The 24517-nt window shown below is 39.1% G+C and overlaps 2 protein-coding genes across 6 annotated transcripts in view; one reads left to right on the top strand and one right to left on the bottom strand.

Annotated features, from left to right (window-relative positions):
- ORC2 (origin recognition complex subunit 2) overlaps nucleotides 1-24517 on the top strand; it is a 29094-nt gene that overhangs the window by 3744 nt on the left and 833 nt on the right. For all 5 annotated transcript variants that reach the window (XM_034430555.3, XM_034430541.2, XM_034430547.3 and 2 more), the window contains exons 5-17: nucleotides 104-190; nucleotides 1268-1360; nucleotides 2724-2752; nucleotides 5023-5080; nucleotides 6121-6305; nucleotides 7260-7358; nucleotides 9525-9634; nucleotides 11410-11542; nucleotides 12670-12766; nucleotides 14420-14566; nucleotides 21085-21256; nucleotides 22175-22236; nucleotides 23820-23938. In XM_034430555.3, the coding sequence (XP_034286446.1) occupies nucleotides 104-190; nucleotides 1268-1360; nucleotides 2724-2752; nucleotides 5023-5080; nucleotides 6121-6305; nucleotides 7260-7358; nucleotides 9525-9634; nucleotides 11410-11542; nucleotides 12670-12766; nucleotides 14420-14566; nucleotides 21085-21256; nucleotides 22175-22236; nucleotides 23820-23938 (1391 nt within the window). The remainder of the gene's footprint in view (nucleotides 1-103; nucleotides 191-1267; nucleotides 1361-2723; nucleotides 2753-5022; nucleotides 5081-6120; nucleotides 6306-7259; nucleotides 7359-9524; nucleotides 9635-11409; nucleotides 11543-12669; nucleotides 12767-14419; nucleotides 14567-21084; nucleotides 21257-22174; nucleotides 22237-23819; nucleotides 23939-24517) is intronic.
- Nucleotides 18015-19878, bottom strand: LOC148116619 (uncharacterized). The gene is given in 1 exon segment (XM_087893284.1): nucleotides 18015-19878. A coding segment is annotated over 1 exon segment (984 nt). The 3' UTR covers nucleotides 18015-18894.

Below are 24517 nucleotides of genomic sequence, written 5' to 3'. Positions count from 1 at the left end.
TTGTATTGCTAATTAGATATAATCTGTTTTTGGGCATAAAACTGCTATAAATCTTTTACTCTAAAGCTTTCTTCTAAGGGTTAATTGATACATATTTTTTTAGAGTCAATGAAAAATGGTTCCAGTGCAAGTGGTGGTGATGTCTTTCCATTCCAAACACCAAAACGCTCTAATAGGATGGCAGAGAGAGGCATGTATTGTGTTCCATGTCTATTTCTTTTACATATATATAGGTACTTCTATACATTTGTATGAATGGTTTCACATTATAACAGCTGCAAAACTAAAAGACTTGATTCACTCCATGAGAAGACGTTGTAAGGCCGTAATTCATGCTAAAGGTTACCCAGCTCAGTATTAACTGTCGTGATAATTTTTGTATATCTTGTTTTTTCTATGGTGATAATTTTTGTATATTTTGTTTTTTCTACATGTTTCACTTTTCTTCTTTATACTGTAACTGCTATTCTAATAGCAAATCCTTCATAAAAGTTATTGCATTACATTCTTGATTAAATTACTTTCTATTGATATTGTTTCCTGATTGCTTATTTGTACCTATGACTATCATTAAGTGTTGTACCTTAGGATTCTTGATGAATGTATCTTTTATGTACACTGAGAGCATATGCACTAGACAAATTCCTTGTGTGTCCAATCACACTTGGCCAATACAATATTCTATTCTATTCTATTCTATTCTATTCTATTCTATTCTATTCTATTCTATTCTATTCTATTCTATTCTATATAATTTTATGGTACTCAAAAAAAAAAAGTGGTGTTATTAGCTAGTTTTAGAAAATACACTTTTCTCAAAAGGTTTCCACAATTTTGGCCACTACTGTATATAGTTTGTGAAAAGATCTCCATTTGATGTCAGAGATATGTTAATGTGGATACTAATTCAGCCTCTTTGGGGAGAAAAATCCATAAATGGGGTGACACCCCAGAAGAAGTGTTTGTAAAATAACTATTTTGTTATTACTCCTTAAAGGTTCCTACAAGATAAAGAATTGTTTAGGGAACCAAAGACTTTGAAAATCAAGATTGGTAAAATGTGTGCAAATAAATAAATAGGTAATAGGTATCAATATCCTTGTTGCCCTGGATATTTCTTGTGTAAGAATCATATTATTTACTGTTGCTAATAACTTTAGATATTGAATACATTTGTACATGGTATAGTATCTATGCTGTCCTTTTGAGTATTTAAGTACTATTTGCATGCTATCTTTAATTGGAGTTTTCTTTTTTACATTTAAAGTTTCTGAGCTAATTCAGAACTCAGCAAAGAATGCAAAACAAAACAGTTCGAAGAAGTTTGAGGAGAAAACAAACACTCCAAAAATCAGCAGTAGTAAGTTCTGTTAATAGTTTTTAAAATGTTAAATATTTGATTAAATTAGGAAATTACAGAATTTGCTTAAAAAAAGTCATTCTAATGAAATGAGATGGGCAAGAATATGTATTTTATATTGCATTATTTGTTGCTTAGCTGTGAATTTACATTTTGGAGAATACAGAATTTGTCTTACAATTGTTCTAAAATGGAAAATATTAATATTGAATGCTGAATATAGAAGTACCATCCCTTAATAAATGAATGCCAAAATAAGGGTGCAATTTCCATTTGATCATTTCTCATATAATCATCATTTATTAAATTTGTATGCTGCCTGATTGTCAACAATTTTGGGTGTTGAGTAAAATGCTCAGGCATTTCTAATTATTCATATGAATTCAGTTTTTGTTATCAAGCCAGTATGATTTTCTGTCTATGAACATGGTCAAATTTTGCTACACTGTCTAAAGCCAGACACCCTTTTATTGAATTAATGATTTAATCATCAATTGCTTTATTTTGCTCCATCTGCTATAGATTTTTTTTTTAAATTTGATTTATATGCCGCCCTACTCCGGAGACTCAGGGCGGCTTACAATGTGTTAAGCAATTGTTGGGTATTGTGGTCAGTGCCCATAATAAAGATATGTGTGTATGTATGTATGTACGTGAGGGCCCAACTTCATTGTGAATATTTAACAGAAATTGGGAAATGTTCCTAGTAATTGCTTGAAAGGGGCATTTGGGAATTCTGCACATATGATTATATACTTCTTACTATACTAATTACTATATATTACTACATATTATTGATATGCAGATTCTAAGGACTCAAGTTTTTAGCCTCATTTCCATTATATAGTTTCCAATTGCAGAGTGGTAATAGATTGTAGTATCCGTAACTATGGAAGAAATGCATAGATTAATAGCTGCATCTCAGAAGAAGTTCAGATTTGCTGATTCTTGTGCTCCCAAATTCCTTGTCTGAACTATCGGTAGAAGCATAGAAACCTACATTTATTGAAACATTATTTACAAGGCTGGGCTATCTCTATAATTCAGATAAACTGTAGTAGCATAGAATTTATATAGGGAAGACATTGTCAATAGACTTATCAAGGCAAAAGACTGCAATATAAAAATTGCTATTGACACCTTTAATTATAAAAAACATAGTTTGATTCTTGCTTATTTAAATGTACAGTGATGACAATTGTTACTTGGATAGCAAAATGTGTACATGCTGCATATTAAATTAGACTGAATCTGGTTTTAGCTGAAATGTACATTAAAATAATCTTGTAATACATTTGAAATTGTGCAAAACCCATGATATTTATAAGTAATCATAATCTGTGACTCAATTTTTATTTTTCAGAACGTTCTTCAAGCAAAGACCAGGAAGATGTGAGTGACATTTTTTCGCTGTTAAAAGTATCAATTGTAATTGACGTAAGCCTGGAAAATTGAAGCTAGTTATGCTGACAATATATTATTTTCTAGTGTGCAGATATAAATATATTTTCAAATAGTTTAAGTACAGTATTTTTTGGAGTATAAGACGCACTTCCCACCCCCACCCTCCAAAGAGACTGAAAATTTGGGTGCATCTTATACTCTGAATGTCGCCCTGCCCACCCACCGGTCCCCACCCTTCGGCCTCCGCATGTTTTCTTCCTGGCTGCAAAGATTGGCACAGGCAATGGCTTGTGTTTTTGGGCTCTGTGCCTCGTGTTTTCAGCCTCCAAATGCTCCGTTTGAGAGGCATTCTGTTCAAGGCTGCAGGGATCGCCAAAGCACATCGCTGCCGATCGCCGCCTCTACGCATCACGTTTTGGCCTCCGCGTGTCGCATTTTCAGGCGGTGATGTGCTTTGGCGATCCCCGCAGCCTTGAACGTCTCACTGGCGCTCCCTCTGACGGTCAGCTGTGCTTTTGAAGCTGCTTATCAGCCCCAACAAGCACGCTCACAACCAGCGAACTACCGTATTTTTCGGAGTATAAGACGCACCTTAATTTTGGGGAGGAAAACAAGAAAAAAAAAATTCTACCTCTGCCTATCAGCATTTAAGGTGGCGCTGCTTTACTCTGTCCTCCTCCTCCTACTACAAGCGAGAGGTGCCTCAGAGACTCGGCTGGGAAAGAGGGTGTTGATTACTGATAAGTTCTTTTCCAGAAAACTTATCAGGGTGCTCCTGCGATCCGCAGGGACTACTCGCTTTCCCCCATAGAGACCCCTTGCATGCTCTGGGGGGAGAGTCAGAGCACAGCCTGAGGATGGTCGGGGGGGGGGATCTGCCCGGCAGCTTTGGGCAACAAGGTGGGCCCCATGATTTGCAGCTGGTCACCCCTCTGGCCGCACAGCGGGCAGCTCAGGGCAGACAATGGTTGCGATGACTTCACTCCCCAGCAATGTGAGGAGCTGCTGCCGCTGCCACCTAAGCCCTCTCCATGCCCAGGAGCCGTGCCAAGCCGAGCCAAACAGGAGCCCCTAACGTGAAATGTCCCTCCTTTCCAGCCACCGCTGCCCGTTGGTCGGATTCCCCAATTCAATTCTCAGAACTGCGTTTCAGGCGGCAGTCAGTTCTCCTGCAATGTGCAGCGGGGAACTGGGAACCGTTTTGGATTCCATTGCACATTGCAGAGCTGCGCACCCTCGTCCTCCTTCTCAGTAGACTCACCTTCTCTTTCCTCCTGGCCAGAGCTGCCGCCTGAAATGTGATTCAATTTTTTTGCCTCTGCACACCCCATGTTTGGAATCGGGAAGGGGATTGCGGGTCTGCCGCCCGAAAACGCTTTCCTTTGGAATTGGGATGGAATCCTGATGCCAGGATCCCTGCTGCCTAGAACTGCCTAAAAATGTCCGAAGGGTGGGGGCCGGTGGATGAGCGGGGCTACATTCGGACTATAAGATGCGCCCAGATTTTTACCCTCTTTTTGGGGGTAAAAAGGTGCATCTTATACTCCAAAAAATACGGTAATGTGCTGAAGCTGACCAGGCTAAGGACGCTAGCCAGATGAATACCTGGTAGAAGGCAGAATTTTTTCCATTTTCCTCCCCAAAAACTAAGGTGCGTCTTATACTGCAGAACATCTTGTACTCCGAAAAATATGGTATGTATTCAGTCTTAAGATATCTTTCTGAAAATTATATACAATAGTTGAATTTGGATTTTCCACTTCCTCCCATTTAACTATATCTGCGAGGTTTGCATTGGAGAGCCCCTATCTCTCCAAAATACAGGTGGAGGTCTATTAAGGCAGGGGTCCCCAACTTCCTGTACCAGACCACGGCCTGTTGGGAACCGGGCCGCATAAGCAATGGGCGAGAGCATGAAGCTCCATTTACACAAGCGTTGGGCATGTGTGTGAAACCATCCCCTCTCCCATTTGCCACTGCTGCCATTGCCACTGCCGGTCTGCAGAGCTGGAAAGATTGGGGAACCACAGTACCAAAGAAATCAGATACATATGTGATTTCCATTCCAATGAACACAGTATTGTATATAAACAACATCCATATATTTGAAAAAATTTGGTCAATCATTTGACTGAGATAGGAGACTTTAAACTTTTGTAAATTTTTGCATTTAGATGGCTATTTTGTTAGGAAATAGAATATTTAGATATGAGATGTTGTTTGAGAATGGGATCTAATATACTTGCTATTTCTAACAGAGTAAAAGAAATGATTTATTATCAAAATTATCTTATCGGACTCGGAAAAGAATGACAGGTAAGAAAGTAGTTCTAGCTAACACAATTTGGTGACATTATGAGATATTTCTCCTATAATTTGCTTTCCAGTTTTATTCTTTTGAGATTTTTAGTGAAGCTTTCCACAGTCCTGGCTTAATGTTTTAATACTAAATCTAAAATATGAATACTGGTGGTCTCATGAGAAAATTACTGTTTTCTATTCTATAGTATCATACATCAAGACAATGCTGGCTGTAACATGCTGACTATTATGCTATGTTTAGCTACGACAATCATAGCTAAAATGTAGTTTACAACTGCATTGAGTTCCATGAAAACTAGGTCAAAAGTATATGAGATATAGCCACAAAACTCACTTGTGAGGAACAGAAGGGGAAACTCCTGAGAGCACAAGAGCTCTGTTGAATCAAATTAAAAATCTATCTTGTCCAGCATTCTGATCTCCTCCCCCCTCCACAAATTGATGAGGAATCAATAGCCTTATTGTACTTTTGTTTTCCTAGCAAGTGCTACAGGTAGCCCATGGTTACAACCACTTGTTAAGCGACTGTTCAAAGTTACAATAGTGCTGAGTGGGGAGAATTTATAACTAGTCCTCACAAAGTTTTGGCCATTGCAATGTCCCTACAGTAATGTCATGATTGGGGTACTTGGCAACTGCCTTGTCATTATGACAATTGCAATGTCCTCTGATCATATGCTCGACACTTGAATTCTTTGTTGGCTTCCCAAATGTAAAGTCAGTGGGAAACCCTCAGGAAGTTGCACGTTGCCCCAGTTTCCATTGCTTTTTTGCCTACCTGCACAGTGTAGTGTCCACCTGCAACACCAGGCCACCAATAACTCTTGCCTGTCAACCTGCTTGCCTGGGACTCCTGCCTCTTCCCATGTCATGGTCATGTGAAGTCCTCATTTAATGACCCAGTCTAAGCTAAGCAATGTGGGTACGTGATGTCACATTTTACGACTGCAACACTTAGCAATGGAAATTCTGGTCCCAGTTCCACCTTAATCCAAGAACTACCTGAATTCTAACCTATATATTTTCCTTTTTAGCCTTAAACTTGTGCTCTGATAGTGAAAGTGATTATTCTGCTTCAAACTCTGAAGAAGAAGGGGATGAGGCTTGCTCGGTATCTGCTGATGAAGCTGTTCTTCCAAAAACCCCAATCAGATTCCAAACCTCTTCTGTTCCACCTAGTAAGGAAACATCTGCTAAGAAGCTGAAGAGATGCATTTCTGTAAGCATGCTCTGAACTCTTGTACTTTCCAAGGTACAATGAGTATAATATAATGTCTTTTAGAAGCAGTTTTCTCTGCGCTCAAAAATAAATCAAATGCATTTTTCCTCTAAGTGGTTTCAGAAAAGTGTTCCGTTGCAGTTTAATTTATCTAGCTTTAATTCTCCTGATTAAATTCTGGAGACAAATTTGCTAAATGCTCTCCACAAAGTTTCATTTAATGTGTAAGTTCTTGTATCCCTAAGTGAAATAAGTTGTATCCTTATAGCAAAGTAATTTCTGCTATGTGCAGGAGTACCTTTTCTGTAGTGTATATAAAAATGTTTAACAAAAGCTAAAATTGAATATGTGGGAAAAGGGTAAAACAGTAAAGATGGAATGGAAAGAAGTTTGCTTTTTTATATTTCTGTAAGTGAAAATAAAACATGCAAAATATTTGTTTTTAATTACTATATATACTTGCAGATAAGCCAAGAATTTTAGGTTTCAAAATACATCTAAAAAATTGGGTTTAGGTTACCTGCAGATGGACTTATCCACAAGTATATATGCTAATACTTCAAAAAAATACCTGCATATACTTGTGGATAAGCCCATTTGTAGATAAGCGAACACTTAAATTTTTAGCCAAAATAGCATGAAAAATTCATCACTTGTGGATAAGCTAGTTGTAAAAATTAAAACACAAAAATTTTGAGGGTCAGCATATCTTCAGGTGGCACATTTTTATGATATTTTGGTTAGAAAAAAAGCATTGGTCAGTTTACCTAAGGATGAGCTTATCCATAAGTATATATGGTACATATTAATCATTAGAGGAATTTAGATTCATTTCAATATTCTGTTTTCTATGGTAAAGTTTTGCACTTTATTAATCAGTTCTCAGCTATCAATTTATTCCTCAATTAATGTTGCCAGAAGATAATACTTAATTATTCTTCTGTTTGTTATCAGAGCAATTTGGTAGAAGAGTATTTTGAAGCACACAGCAGTTCTAAAGTTTTAACCTCTGATCGAACACTGCAGAAGTTGGAGAAAAAAAAACTGGATCAGGTACAGTATGTACTGAGAAAAAGATTTATCAGGATTCATACAATATCCCAAACCACCAGTCATAGTTTACATGCTGCACAATGTTGTATCCTCTGTGTAATTAAGCTGTCACTTTCTTTGAACTTGAAAAGCTAAACAGTGAACTTGATTGGTATTTGGATGAAAAATTGTGAGGAAATCCCAGGGCTGTAAACTAGATTTGAAATAATAATAAAAAAACATTCTGAAAGAACTGGGTGGCAAATAACTTGTACTTGGTTTGCCAGAGAAAGTACATATACTGTACTTTCTATAGGAACTGAGAAAATTTCTTTTTAAAAATTTATTACCTACTGCAAATTTTGGCTCATGAAATTTCTGAAAATACCTGTGTTGTAATCAAGCAGCTTTTTCTTTTCTTGTTTTCTTTTCTTCCTCTGAGTTGATTTTGACTTGACAACTGCCTGGATGAGTCCCTGCAGTTTTTTTGGCAAGATTTTAAGAAGTGATTTACTAGTACCTCCTTCTTAGGCTAAAAGAAAGTGACTAGCCATGAAAAGCCAGCTAGATGACCTTGGGTCAGTCAGTCTGTCTATCTCAACCCAACTCACTTCACAAGGTTGTTGGTATGAGGAAAATAGGAGGAGAAAGTTGCTACCTTGAGTTATATGTAAAAATAATAAAGGCAGGATACAAATAAACAAATATCTCAAGGCAAGACTAGAATTCCCAGTTTCTTAACCTGATGCTTTAAGCACTATCCTAAACTGGTTCTCAATCAAGCAGCTTACAAACTTCTCAGTAAAACTTTAAAAAATTCATAGTATCATTATTTAAGTACAATGAGATATTTCTTCCATATTTTGTACCAACTTTTCCAATCTTACTGCTCTCTAGATACCTGAATAGGATGTGCAGCATTCATCAATTGAATCCAGTCCCTTCCTTCATCATACCATTCCAGAATTCTCTGAACCATGCAGTTCTGGAGCAATTCAACAGACCCCAGAAGAAAATAATTAGGTTATCAAGTATCCCAGACATTCTGTTTCCAAATCTATGAGTTTTGACCAATGCTATACATAAACTTCAACTACTGGGATTCCCTATTCGGCATTGCTGAGGATTCAGAAAATTGTGTGCATACATCATGGCAGTAGTGTGCAGTATTCTTTCCTAAGCTTACTAGGAAAGTACTCATTTGAATCAAAGAAGTGTAGTCAGCATACCCACTTCGAAACATATTCTTGTTCTCCATTAACATCTGCTTAACTCAAGGACCCATATTTTGCTGGAGCCACAAGAGTAATGTATGAGCCCAGCACACAGCTTCTCTAAGCATACATGCCTGCATTTCATGTGAAACACCTTTATGTCTTTAAAAGGCTCTATATTCCTTTTTGTTTTTTTATCACATATTTTGCTGCAATACCCAGTAACAAATATAAATTAAAAATACAAAAACAAGCAGTCAAAAATAAACAAACCCACATTCCAGAGAGCATTTGGCATCAGCTCCCAAATGCTCCATTTTCAGAAACTCCCAGAAGGCAACTTGAGAAGAGTCCATTCAAGAGGGATGGTTTGATAACAAAAATACTCCTTACCTCCCCAAAATATATTTTTTTTAATTTGATTTATATGCCGCCCTTCTCCGAAGACTCAGGGCGGCTTACAATGCATTAAGCAATAGCCTTCATACTTTTGTATATTTTATACAAAGTCAGTTTATTGCCCCTACAATCTGGGTCCTCATTTTACCTACCTTAGAAAGGATGGAAGGCTGAGTCAACCTTGAGCCTGGTGAGGTTTGAACTTGCAGTAATTGCAAGCAGCTGATGTTAATAACAGTGCTTTAGTCTGCTGCACTACCAGGGCTCAGATTATGGGACAATCATGCTTTTTTCAGCATGATCAAAGTGGTTGAGCCAATTCTGGTGGAGGAATACAGTCCTAAAGGTAACTCAGCACCAAGTCATAAAGCGCTTCATAGGTGAAAGCACTTTCAATTGCATTCTATTAGTCTTTAGCCCTTTTTGAACTGAGAGATGGAGAAGGAATTGGAAAATTCTCATAATGGAGATTATTCTGTTCAAAGTCTTTTCATCAATTAAGAACTTTCTCATCTCATTAATTAGAAATTTACTGATAAGTCCTTTTTTTCTCCAATGAAACTAAATGGTCTAGGAATCCCTACAAAATCTCTTGAACAACATACCTGTTGCTTTTGCTGCTGAACGGGAAAAGTTAATGACACAATATGAATCCCTCTTCTACAAATGGATGTTGCAGCTGCAGTAAGTATCCCTTATATTTTAGTAGGAGTTTACAGTCCAGTGAATAAATTGAAATAAATCCCCATAGCGATGCTTTGAAATCATTTTGTTGAATAAAACTGGATCATTAGATGTAGTTAATATTTCACTATTGTATATGGTTAATATTTCCTAGAATTGAGATCTGCATAAACAGTTTGAAAAAGTATAAATAGTTCTTTCAGCTGTGACCTATGATAATTGCATTTATTTTTCTATTTGTGCACACTACAATCAACTGGGCTCTCAGTGGCTTACAACAAACATCCATGGTAAAAATTAAAATTCAGAAAGTCACAAAAGCAGATAATAATCCTCCAAAATCATCAATAGTTATTCCAATAATTTAGTAGCATCATCTTGAGCTTTCATAGAACTTCCAGAGCAATTCTGTTTTTTAATAGCTTCTATGGAATCCATGGTGCTCAATGATGAGCTTGGTTGTTTGCTTTTCATCACTGTAATAAGTAACATCATGTTATCATCAGCTATCAGAATATGGGGTGTGCTCTCTATTTATAGACATTAGTGCAAAAAGAATAGTCGTTCCTTGGAGATTTATCAACATGCAGATTTCTCCCATTTGCATGCTTTCTGAAGAGTTTGATGTCTATTTTAACCATGAGCTACATATATTCTCTTCTTTTCGAACCACATAGGGCATCAAATGCTCCAGAAAGCATGCAAATGGGAGAAATTTGCAAGTAGGTAAACTTCTATCAAGGAATGACTATTCTTTCTGTATGAATGCCCATAAAGAGGGAGCAAAACCCACACTCACCACACTGATGATGTTACCTAGTTAGGTGATGAAACTCCTGATAGCAAACAACCAAGCTCAGCATCAAGAACTCCACAGTTCAACTCTGAGCTACATATACTCTATTAATAGCTTATAGAAAATAACTACAAGTAGTCTACAACTTAAAACTATTCATTTAGTGACTGTTCAAAATTACAACAGCACAGTGATTTATGACCAGTTTTCATACTTATGACATTTGCAGCATCCCCTTGGTCACATGACATAAATTCAGACGCTTGCCAACTGGCATATATTTATGACCATTTGTGATCTTCTGACAAGCAAAGTCAGTGGGGAAGCCAGATTCACTTAACAAGCATGTTATTAACTGTAGTAATTCACTTAACAACTGTGGCAAGAAAGGTAAAAATGGGGCGAAACTCACTTAAAGAACCGTCTTACTTAGCACTGGAAATTTTGGGCTCAATTGTGGTTGTAAGTAGACCTGTAATGCTGAGAATTTTAATATTCACTGAGAGACTTTTCCAAGTCAAAAAAGTAAACAGAATGAAATAGATTCAATGCTGAGCAAACTCACCTCAACTTACTCGATTAAATGTAGAAAACATTAGATATTCAGAATACTGATTTTTTTTCTCCTGTTTAAGACAAGTTTTTGCTATTAATAAAACACATAATTAAGATAGAAAACTAGGATAGACAATTAGCAGAAAACTTGCGTATCTTTGTTCAAAGATAAAGAATTGACAGTTTGTCTGATTAGAAAAAACTGGTATACTACTGATAGCCAAACTGAACTCCTGGATTTTTTAAAAAATAAATCTTCAGTTATTGACTAGTGCTCAGAAGTAAACACAACAAATTTTGCACACACATCCCATTTTTAGAACAATAAGTTCTTGTGGTCAGCCTAAATATTTTCAGTACATCATATTGCACTGCACTTTGTTTTGTTATATTTAAGGACTTTTTTTTCCTTTATTTCTTACAGCCTTGGGTTCAATATTGTGCTATACGGATTAGGTTCAAAAAGAGATCTGTTGGAGAATTTCCGTATTTCTCTTCTTCAAGATTCTGTACATCTTGTTGTAAATGGATTCTTTCCCAACATCACCATAAAATCAGTAAGCAGAAACAGATAACACGTCTGGCTTTGATCAGTTAACAAAAGCTTTATTACAAAACACATTAGTATAGAGAAAGATGTTACAGGTAGTCCATGTTAAGGACTGCTTCATTTAGTTTCTGTTTCACATTTATGATGATGATGAAAAGTAACTCTACAGCCAATTCTCACATTTATGACTTTTTCAGGTTTGTAAATAAAAGGAAAGCTGAAATAAAATCATAAGCATTGTTGCAGTTTCATCCAGCAACTGTTTCACTTAATGACTGAGTTGCTGTAGCTAATAGTGGTCAGTGAATGAAGACTAACTACATTTCTCAAATTGCTTATCTTTTCTGCACTTAATCCTAGAATATGATAGCTGCGTTTGGCCAGCCCAAATAATTTACATTTTACTGTTTGTAATTTAAAGTGTTTGTGATCCAGCCAGTTGTTTTGTAAACCATAGTTAAATCATGGCTTAGAATATTGTGAGAATATAGCTAGCCAAACTGCATTGTGGACTTATTTTGAGTGCAACTTTTTTATTTATAGATTCCACTTGCAAGGAAAAGAGATATTAGGAGCAAATTGGATTAATTTGAAACATAGGAACTACTTGGCTACAGAGGTTCTCAATCATTCAGGTCATGGTTGTCCCAGAGGTGCTTTTCCAAAAGGCAACTGGACTTTGTTGGTTTTTTTCTTTGAAAATGTTCCTTCAGAACTGAAGGATCTTCTTGGATGAGAAGCAAAATATTTTCAAGGAAAAAGCCAAGAAAATCCAATTGCCTTTTGGAAAAGTAACTTTGGGACAGGAACTACTTGTTCTTATTGTCCGTGGAGTAAGCCCTGACTCTTGACAAGTCCCTGCACTTTTCTTGACAACATTTTGGGTGTAGTTTTGCTCTCATAAAAGCTGCAGTCTATGTAACCTTCTTTTGCTTATTATACCTTTTTATATGAAAAGGATTTCTACATTTTGTGAGAGTTTCTACAATAATTTCACTTTCAGTAAAGGAATGTTATAATTTATTCAAGTAGATATAATGGTCAAAAGTTTGTTTTCAGTTCAGATTTAATTCTAAGAATCTTTAAAAACAAAGTGTTAAAAGAAGATGATGGCCTACCATTTTTCTGTGCCAGATTTTGAATTCTATAACAGAAGAGGTATTGAATCACATGGGTACCTTTCGTAGCCCCCAGGACCAGGTGGACTTCATCCTAAAAAGTTTTAAAGAAGGTAAACTATATGGACAGTCATTTTATAAGGTTATGTATAGCTCCCTTGAACATTCTTGATATATTGTTACTAATGAACTGAGGTGATTTAAATTGCATTTAATAGAGAAAATTTAGAATGTGTGAGATTTGATCCAGTAGGTTTGAAATAATGCTGAGGTTCCTGCTTTGAAGGACAGATTGTCTGGCTCCCCCCGCTCCCCCAAATGATAGGAATCATGCAGCAAAGATCTTTTACAGCATTTCTAGTATCCTTGGATTTCTGTCTTCAGTTCATCCCAGCTTTTCATCCCAATCAGTGGTCTTCCCCTTTTCAATTTGCCATCATGAAGCTCAATTCTATCATGATTGTTCAATCACATTAAATGCATATATTGTTTAACTAATGAAGGTTTAATATAGGTTATTCATGTAAAGAAGATTTAATATTTAATTTAACCAACTTTACGCTGATGATACTCAGCTGTACATCTCCACCCCAGACCACCCCAATGATGCTCTTGCAGTGATGTCCCGGTGCCTCGAAGCCGTGCGGATCTGGATGGGGAGAAACAGGCTCCGACTCAATCCTTCCAAGACCGAGTGGCTGTGGCTGCTGGCGCCCCGATATAGCCAGCTGATACCATCGTTGACTATTGGGGGCGAGTCATTGGCCCCCACAGAGAAGGCTTGCAACTTGGGTGTCCTCCTGGACACGCGGCTGTCTTTAGAAGAACATATGATGGCCGTGGCCAGGGGAGCTTTCTATCAGGTTCGCCTGATTCGCCAGTTGTGCCCCTTTCTAGATCGGGACTCCTTATGCACAGTCACTCATGCCCTCGTCACTTCCCGACTGGACTACTGTAATGCTCTCTACATGGGACTACCCTTGAGGTGCACTCGAAGGCTCCAACTGGTCCAGAACGCGGCCGCGCGGGTGATTATGGGAGCGACATGGCACTCACACGTAATACCTCTCCTACGCTAGCTGCAGTGGCTCCCGGTGGTCTTCTGAGTGCGCTTCAAGGTGTTGGTTCTTACCTTTAAAGTGCTCCATGGCTTAGGACCTGGGTACCTACGAGACCACCTTCTGCAACCGATAACCTCCCACCAACCAGTACGCTCCCACAGAGTGGGCCTTCTCAGAGTACCGTCAGTAAAGCAATGTCGGCTGGTGGTTCCCAGGGATACGAATGATCCCAGATCTCCGTACTTTCCGTCGTGCCCTGAAGACCTTTCTATTTCACCAAGCCAGACTGGCATAAATTTTTCAGATTATCTAAATTCTACGCTGAAGATCTTAATTGATGAGCCAAATTGGTTTAATTATTTTAAATTATTTTTATTTCACATTATATGTATGTTATTCTGACTGTTCACCGCCCTGAGTCCTTCGGGAGAAGGGCGGTATAAAAATTAATTAAATAATTAAATAAATAAATAAATAAGTAAATAAATAAATTATGTATTATAAGCTGCTGCTTTAAAAGTAAATTTCATTGTAATTTTAAAATGTTTGTAAACTGTTCTGGAAAACTTTTATTTCAAACATTACCAATTTTTTTTCACATAAGCATAAAATATTCCAGACACAAATCCTGTAACCATTATTTATATATTCTATTTTTGATCTTTGACTATTGGTATTTCTTTTTTTTTTCTTGTTGTTTGCCAGATGTTTCCTCGGAACTATATCTTCTCATCCACAACTTGGACAGTAAGATGTTAAGAGGAGATAAAAATCAGCAAATCCTAGGACAATTGTCTTCGCTTTCCAATGTCTACCTCATAGCATCTATTGATCATATTAATGCACCTCTCAGTAGGTTACTGGGTTTTTCAAACTGTGTATGTTGTGTGTAAATTCATCATAAATGCCAGACATTAGTAACAGGTCCCCTTGTGGTACAAGCATAATTTATTTTAGGACTGTTTTTTTATTCTGCATATTACCAATGGTGGAATTATTATTTTATATTTAAATTTCTTAAGAGACTATGATTTATTTTGTACAAGTTAAGCAGAATCTCAGAACAGTTCAATGGCAGTTTCAGATCACAGTTTATTTTAGCAGGGTGTTTTTATAAAGTCTTTTTATAAATAAGCGTTAAAGACATTGCTTCTCTACAAGATGACAGTACTAAATTTATGAGCCTGCTGTACTTTTACATTTGGACCTATTTAAGTAGTTTTAATCTATCCCTGCCTAGTTAGTGTTTGGAGGCATCCTAATTCAGCCTGCCATCTCAACATGGCAACAGGGAATGGACAGCCAGTTTAGTCTCATAAACTCTGTCAGCCAACCAGTTCATTGTAGACCTTAAATTATAGGATAATCTTCCTCTTACTTTGTCCTTTCTTTCTGTGCATAGCAGCCATACAACATATTCATCTCAAACAAAGGAAAAATTCCTAAAAATTTAAAAACTCTTTCTTATGAATCTCCTCCATCTTTGACATTCCAAATTAGCTAAAAGAAAGAAGTGTTTTCTCCATTTAAAATATAGCATAAAAATTGTAACACAACATAAACCATCTCTAAACAATCAAAATATAACTTCCACAGATTTCGTGCCCTTTGTAGATTTGAAAGATACTTATATACTATGCACAACCGTGTATGATGTTTACCTATCCAAATCCATAGGTGTATGTAATACTAATTTTTCTATAGGGAAAAGTTTTCCTGAAGGTAGTGGGGAACTTCAGCAAACGATGGCTGCTTGGAAGGATAGCAAACACAGTCAAGAGTTTGCAACTCAGGATTTCCTTTCAGAAATGGATATGACATCCATTTGCTAAAGCTTAGGGCAGTGCAAATGGCTTTATAAAGCATTTTTCCACCAAATGAAGCATGCTTATTTAACATCTTCAGACATGAATTATCAGACATCAAAATTTAAATCCTTTCATAAGCTGGTACATAAGAGAAATCTTATGTACAACATACACAAAGAGCATAGAAGTAGATCATGCTAACAGTGTTTTGCTATTTTCAGTCCTGATTCCAAGATACGATGTTAGGTTACTGTCAGAGAGAGCCAAGGCAGTGAATACAGGGAACTGTCCCATCACCAAGCTTGCAATAGACTTTATCCTGTATTTATTTCTTTGAGCCTGTTGAATGTTATGGAAAATCATGATGCAAAAGGCAATAGTAATTCCAGTGGCTTTCTATTTACTTTGAAGACATTGATTTTCAAGTTCTTCAGCTACTGAATAGATCCCCAATCATTTCAGTCATTCCAGATGTTCTCACACAGAAATTTTCATCATAACATAGAAGGCAGACTGTGGTTCCCATTAGTTGTCAAAGCCAGAAATGTTGTCATTTTGATCTCTGTAGATTTTGGAGAAGCACTGAACGTATAGACTTTCAAAACTGATAGATTATTTATTGTAGAAAATCTAATGGAGCCATTACAAGAGAATTTCAGCAACAGAAGTATATCAAATGGAAGCTTTATTTATAGTAAATATTGAAATGCTAGCTCCTTTCTAATTTGCATCATGTAATGGATCCAAAGCTACTCCCATATTTATTCAATTGGCATCTATGTTGTTTTCCAACCATGCTCCTTTAATTAAGATTCATAGGACAGTGGTTTGGACTTCCATTTTTCCATCAGTTAAACATTCTTCTGCATGTCTCTAAAGATTCTCAGTCATCCAGGTCATGGCTGTCATCCTGTCAAGGAGCTTTTTCAAAAGTCAAGTGGTTATGTTTTTTTTCCTTGAGGAAGATGTTTCACTTCAGTCAGAACTGAAGAAGCTTCTTGGATGAGAAGCGAAATATCTTCCTCAAGGAACAAAACATAGTCCAGTTGCCTTTTGAAAAAGCACCTTAGACATTTTTCCTCTAGTTGTTTTTTCTATGGCTGTGTCATAAAAGAAACTGAGTGGATTAATAGGTGTGGCCTATAAAACTTGGTCTAGTCAAAGTTCTTGTCCTAAGAGATAGGATAAGTTAATTCACTCTCTTGATGCCTGTGCCAGACATTTAGAAGGACTCTTCATGAAGAAAATCCAAGATCATTTTTTAAATAAAAATAAGGACTGGAAATGACTATTCAGCTGATACTATAATTGATGTTTTTCAGAGATGTATGACTTGAGACTCTAGGCTTTCATGAAATCTATGAAAACCTTGGTCACACTTTTATTTATTTATTTATTCATTTGTCGCATTTCTATGCTGCCCAACTCCCTGGGGACTCTGGGCGGCTTACATCAAAAAATAATGTGAACAATATACCATAAAAGTTGTTTTAAAAAAAGATTTAAAAACCCATACACTCCATTCATGGCCGGGTCTCGCAAGATTGCACCAGCGAGATCAACGGCCCTAGGCCTGCCGGAAAAACCAGGTTTCACCTCTTTCCGGAAGGCCAATAGGGTGGGGGTGGTCCGGACCTCAGGAGGTAATTGGTTCCAGAGAGCCAGGGCAGCCGCAGAGAAGGCCCTCGCCCGCAGGTCCGCCAGCCGACATTGTTTAGCTGACGGGACCCGGAGGAGACCAACTCTGTGGGATTTTACCGGTCGTTGGGAGCTATGCGGTAGAAGGTGGTCTCGAAGATAGCCTGGCCCTAAGCCATGTAGGGCTTTAAAGGTAATAACCAATACCTTAAATTGTGTCCGGAGACCGATAGGGAGCCAGTGCAGCTCGCGGAGAATTGGTGTAATGTGGGTGTATCTAGGTGCACCCACAATAGCTCGCGCGGCTGCATTCTGGACCAACTGTAGTCTCCGAACACTTTTCAAGGGTAGCCCCATGTAGAGCGTGTTGCAATAATCCAACCGTGAGGTGACAAGGGCATGAGTGACTGAGGAGAGCCTCCTGATCTAAGTAGGGTCGCAGTTGGTGCACCAGGCGAACCTGTGCAAAAGTCTCCGTAGCCACAGCTGTCAGATGTTGCTCTAATCTCAGCTGTGAGTCTAGAAGGACACCCAGATTGCGAACCCGTTCTGAGAGGGACAATTTCTCCCCCCCCCCCAGGACCAGAGATGGACAATCGACATAGTCTTTAGGAGGCAATACCCACAGCCATTCGGTCTTGTCTGGGTTAAGTCTGAGCCTGTTGACTCCCATCCAGACCCTCACAGCCTCCAGGCACCAGTACATCACATCCACTGCCTCAATGAACTGACGCGGGGTGGAGATATACAGTTGGGTATCATCAGCATATTGCTGATATCCCATCCCGTATCGTTGGATGATTTCACCCAGCGGTTTCATGTAGATGTTAAATAGGGGAGAGAGGACCAAGCCCTGAGGCACCCCGCAAACGAGGGGCCTAAGGGTCGACCTCTGTCCTCCTACCATCACCGACTGTGACCGACCAGAGAGATAGGAGGAGAACCATCGTAACACGGTGCCTTCCACTCCCAACTCTCTTAGTCATCCCAGAAGGATACCATGGTCAATGGTATCAAAAGCTGCTGAGAAGTCAAGTAGCACCAAAATAGAGGAATGACCTCCATCTCAGGCTCGCCAGAGATCATCCATCAGTGTGACCAAGGCAGCTTCCATGCTGTAGCCAGGCCTGAAGCCAGACTGAAAAGGGTCTAGATAACCCGTTTCATCCAATGACCGCAGGAGCTGAAGTGCCACCACTTTCTCTACAACCTTTCTGCTGGATCCAGGGAAGGCTTCTTGAGGAGGGGCCTTACAACTGCCTCCTTTAATGGTTGCGGGAAGGACCCCTCCTTCAAGGACATGTTAACTAAAGCCTGGAGCCAGCCTCGTGTCACCTCCCTGCTGGCCGAAACCAGCCAGGAGGGGCACAGGTCCAACAAACAGGTGGAGGAACTCATCGCACCTACAGCCTTGTCTACTTCCTCAGGAGTCATTGGCTCAAACTCGTCCTACACAATAGGACTAAGACCCGCCCCCGTCATCTCTGTCGGTATTGCCCAATCAGAGTCCAAGTCCATCCGAATCTGAGCAACTTTATCTGACAGAAACTGCACAAACTCCTCAGCTCTACCCTGCAAGGGCTCCTCCGCTCCCCCTACATTAAGGAGGGAGCGAGTCACGCTAAATAGGGCGGCTGGGCGAGAATCTGCAGATGCAATAAGTGCGGAAAAATGCGAGCATTTTGCCGCCCATATCGCCACTAAATAAGTCCTAATAAAGGCTCTCAAGAGTGTTCAGTCAGATTCAGATTTACTGGTCCTCCAGCGTTGCTCTAGACATCTCTTCTGGCGCTTCATCTTCCGGAGCTCCTCGGCAAACCAGGGAGCTTTCCTAGATCCACTGCCATTGAGAGGTCGCAAAGGCACAATCCTGTCCAATGCCCCAGACACTGCCCTATTCCAGGCAGCCACCAGGGTCTCGGCCGGACTGTGGACAAGAGAGTCAGGTATCTCCCCAAGCTCCTTCTGAAACCCTTCCGGGTCCATTAGGCGTCTGGGGCAGAACCACTTAATCGTCTCCGCCTCCCTGCGATGGAGGAGTGGCGTCTTAAAGTCCAACCTCAACAGGAAATGATCTGACCACAACAAGGGAGAAGCATCTATATCCCTTAATTCCAGATCCTGTCTCCAGTGCCCCGAGAGAAACACCAGGTCAAGTGTGTGTCCTCCCCTATGGGTTGGACCCTGAACTACTTGGGTCAGGTCCATGGCTGTCATGGAAGCCATGGAAGCCATGAACTCCTGAGCCACATCTGAGGATTCGCCAAGTGACGGCAGGTTGAAGTCCCCCAGTACCATAAGCCTGGGGAACTCCACCGCCAACCTGGCTATTGCCTCTAGCAGCACAGGCAGGGCTGTTGTAACACAGCTGGGAGGCAGGTACGTCAATAACAGGCCCAACTGAACCCTTGAGTCCAACCGCAAGAGGAGAGACTCACACCCAACAACCTCAGGGGCAGGGATCCTGCGAGGACAGAGACTCTTCCGGACAATAGCTGCCACTCCTCCACCCCTTCCCTGGAGTCACGGCTAATGCAATATCTGAAATCCGTCTGGGCACATTTCTGAGAGGGGAACATCCCCCTCCTGGCCCAGCCAGGTCTCAGTTATACATGCCAGGTCAGCCTCCTCCTCTAGGATTAGGTCCCGAACGAGGGGAGCCTTGTTAACAACAGACCTGGCATTAAACAGCACAGCCTGAGGCCAGGACCCTGACATCCCAAGTCACCAGGTATACGAGGTGAGCCCGATGAACCAAAACCAGAGGGGCTGGCAGAAGTAATCGCTTTGAGGCAGCGAGTCCTAGTTCCCCGAGAGCAGCCTACCCCTTGGCTCCCGCCATAACTACCTCTCCCAGTCGTAACCACAATATTCTGGCTCTCCATCCCCCCAGAAATCCCCTTCCCCACCTCAGCGGCCCCCCTCTTCACCGGCAGGCAAGGCACCCCACTCATACCGAACCGGGGGTCATATCTGAGCCCCCATCTGCTTCTGCTTGCACACTCAGCAGAGGGGACTCCATTTCCTGTCCCCGGCTCCCTCATTCTTCCTAATTCCAGCCACTCCAAACCCACCCCTTCCATTCTAAAATAATTTAAATTTCAATCCATCCCAAACACACTCACACATACATACCCTCCCAAGATAAAATTAATATATCGAGCAACAGTAAAAAGTGGTCTAAGCTTCAAAAGATGTCAAATAAAATTGAAGCAAGTCTGGGAGTGCTCTAGGGACTCTACTGATGGCTTGTGAGGAGCCACATATTGAGGTATCCCAGCAAACAACGAATGCCCTCCAGTCACTGAGCCTTAACCCTGTCCGATCATTTCCACTCCACCATCTTGCCTTGGGAGGCCCAGTGCATTTCACAGAGGCCTCCGGTTTTTTTCTTCAGATGGTCCTCCTAGTTGAAGTCCTGCTTTCTTCTCCACTAGGACAGTCTAAGGGGCCACAACTTGGCCCTGTTTAAAAACGTTTACACAGGAATAAATCCTAGTTCTTTCTAAAGACAACCTCATTTTCAAAAGGATTTGAAACTAAGAGAATAATGTGATGGAATAAGATTGTGTTTAATAATTTAATTATATTCATATTATATTATATTTTCTTCTTTTTCGGAATGCATTCCCCAGTTTGCCACCCAAAAGCCAGTTGAGTCCCTTAAACACACTTCTTCATTAAAGATATGTGCTCTTTTCTAATTAGTATCAGACCTTATTCAAACAACAATTTGTCATAAAAAGAACTTAATTCATGTAACAGCTTGGAATTACTGTGGCATTTTTATGCTGGCATATCATAAAAGATGTTATGGAAAGCCATTTCCACATTTACAGTGCTCAAAGTTTTATGGTATGTATTCTCTATTTTTAGGGCATTCATATTTTCTTTCTTTTTGATATTTGTCTTCTGCATTCATAGTGTGGGATCAAGCAAAACGAAGCATGTATAATTGGTTGTGGTATGAAACGACCACCTTCAGCCCTTATGCAGAAGAAACAGCCTATGAGAACTCGCTCTTGGTACAGCATTCGGGATCTTTGGCATTGAGCTCCCTCACACATGTTCTCTGCAGTCTTACTTCTAATGCAAGGTAAGAGATAAGTCTGTGAGAAACAGGAGAGATTCTTCCCTATGACCAGAAAAAAAGCTCCTAGTATGTAAGACTAATACTAAAAATATAATTCTTTTATACATTGCAGGTGGGGATGGAAAAAAAACTTAATGGTGTTTTCCCAGTGCAGGATAGGGAACTTGTAGCTCTCCAAATGTGCTGAACTGTGGCTACTAACTGCCCCACTCAACAAGTTGAAGGATGTGTGATGCTCTTGAGTTCCTGTGAAGCAATGTGTTGTAATATGTTTCATAAAATAGCTGAGATAGAATGCAAATCTTTGATTTTGCTTTATTGCATTTTTCTGCTTCTTTTAATAAATGAGGTATTTTAAAATAGACAGATAGGGTTTAGATAAATAGGGGGTTTTTTTCTTTGGGGAGAGTAAAACCAGCTGATAAAAAATGGCAGCTACATTGATGCATGGAATAGCAAGAGTTACTCCAATGTTTAGTGGAACCACTAAAGAAAATATAAAAGTAAGAATATATAAATGGTATGAGGAGTATGGATTTTTCCTAGGAGATTTTTCCTCAGTGATAAGTACTCATTCCTAGTTTTCTGACTGAATTCTATTCCACTGACTAGGTTGTTAAGTGAAATGGTCGCTACATGAACACACAACTTTGACACTGTGAAGATCACAATGGTTGCTGTGTCATTCAGAATTTTTTTTTCTTATATAGCTCTGCCATTGTTAATTTCACTCTGGTCTCTGTTTGTCAGGTGTATGAAATCTGGTTGTAAACGTGCATATTGGTTCAAAAATGAATTTTTAAATTACTGTCATATTTGCAAATGTTTTCTAATTGTGGTTAATCGCTAAACAAGGAGTGAATGTGGATGTATGGTTCTTGCTGTATTTAACTATATTAACATGGTTGTCTCTCTTTCCAGGGGTATCTTTAGGCTCTTAGTAGAGTACCAATTGGAGAATATGGATAATCCTTCCTATTTAGGTAAACATGCAACATTTGTAATTTGTTTCCTGGAGTTCAAACAAGAGCAGTGTTGTCAAGACAAGAGTTTGGTGGAGAATTTTGACACTGAACATTATCTGTTAACAAACGGGCTGAGACTTAATGTTTTTTTTTTCTAGTTGGAATATGGTATAGCTTTAAACTAAAAGAAATTAGTAGGCTAGGATATATAATGGAAAATATTTAAGAGCAGTCTGAGGCTTTGTAATCAGAACCAATTCTGGGCTTGGGCTAATGGATCTCATTTTTTTTTAGGTTGTAAGGTTTTTCTGAGCACATCCTCACAAGGAACACAATTTAAATGGTGAAGACGACTCACTATGCAGAGTTCCCTTTTGAATTTTGCTCACATTAGCTTACTCAAATAGTTGTTTGGGAAGTAGTTGGAATATAGTTTTCCTCCTTTCATTATGTTCCATTTCTTCAATTCACCAAACAGCCAAGTCATGCTCTCTTGGTTTCTATGGTCATCTAAGCCTTTGACCATATATTAATTAGTGTACAAATGTAGGAAAATTCCAGTGCTGTTTCTCATTGATAGATTCTGATGTATACTGTTTTTGTGTGAGAAAATAATAAATTACTTTATTATAACCTTTTGGTCAATTATCGATATATCTATGAAAATGAGTATCAAATAATGGCGGAACTCATGCAAAATCTAAATGCTGTTGAACATTCATAAGGTTCAAGTTATAGATAATTCTTAAACCATGAATATGTTCATATGTTGAGTTAAGCCAAGAACAAACTATATTATAGCTTAGAATAATGTGGGCACCAGCCACTGGATTAGTGCAGACATAGCCTCAAGTTATGATGTAGTTTACAATATTTTTCATACTTCTGACTGAGCAATAATTTCCATTATATCCAAATCACAATATAGAGTAGATTGGCTTTGCAATTCTTGTTTGTAAATTACTGACTTTACAAATCTTTCTTTGTTTGATTTGATGATAAAATCAGAATATAAAAAAGAATGAACATATGCAAATTGACATATATGCAGACAGATAAGAACAGAATGGGACAACTCTTCACGGCCAACTCGCCACAGACAATTCAACAAATATAACACTTAAATTAATTTCAATGGAACTATGGCCAATAACAATAAAACAAAGCCAATCCAGAAATACAGGAGTTAAAATAATTTCAATGAAAACGCAGTCACCAATAATAAAAGTGCATGAAACAATTAATACAATGTTGAATTGTCCCATGGCAAATTGTCCTATGGTGAGTTGGCTGTGGCAAGTTGTCCTAGATTTGATCAGAACTGTGTTGAGATATGCACTGAATATACTCTGAGCTTGAACATTGGTGGCTTACTTTGTCTTTGGTATTTTTCTACTGTAGTTTTAAACTAATGTTATGTACAATAATTAATAAGTGCATTTCTTATTGAAAGTTTTAGGGAAGAAAAATACCTTCAGCACTAGCAATCAAATTCTACAGATTACATGATGTTTCTTGGTGTTGAAATGAGAGTTATCCATTTGAACAAAAATTTATTTTTTATGCCTGATATTAAACTTCTTTTGCTTCTCTTTTACTAGGTCTTTCTTTCCAAGATTTGTATCAGCGCTGTCGGGAGGCCTTCTTGGTCAATAGTGACCTAACTCTTAGAGCTCAGCTCACAGAATTCAGGGATCACAAGCTCATTCGGACTAAGAGGGTAAGTGAGGAGAATCTTTGTGTCAATTGTGAACTTACATCTTATTTAACCATGTTTTGAGAAAGAATCCAGGTTGAATTATTATGGTTACATTGATAAATGCCAGGAGAACATCACATGTTAGGTGTTCGTAATGAAGATAAAATGCCATATTTTTTGCAATCAGGGTATTGATAGAAGCCAAATAATGTTCTTACTCAGTTATACAGACTAAGACACAAGGATACGTTTACTGTACTCCTCACAAAATATTGAATTTTGTACTAGAGCAGAGTTCCCCAACCTTTCTGGGCTGGCGGCCCAGTGGGAGGGGCAGGCGCCTTTATCTATGTATGTGCGCAATGAATGGGGTCACAAGCGCTGCCACAATGCTCATGACACTAGTGCCCACAAGCTGCTGCAACGCTAATGTGAGTGGGGGATTTGTGTTCATGGTGAAGCTAGCACCCGCACAACACTTGCAGCATTGCTAGCACCCGCACGATGTCAGTGCAAATGGGGGTGCACTCGCAGCATTGCTAGCACCCGCGCAACACCACAACGCTGGTGCGAGTGGAGGGTGCACATGCGAACACTGGC

Source organism: Pantherophis guttatus, chromosome 1 (genome assembly GCF_059756535.1).
Source record: "Pantherophis guttatus breed Tessera chromosome 1, ASM5975653v1, whole genome shotgun sequence".
Classification (NCBI taxonomy): Eukaryota; Metazoa; Chordata; class Lepidosauria; order Squamata; family Colubridae; genus Pantherophis; species Pantherophis guttatus.
Note: the sequence above shows the minus strand (reverse complement) of the source record. Positions and strands in the feature narration are given on the sequence as shown.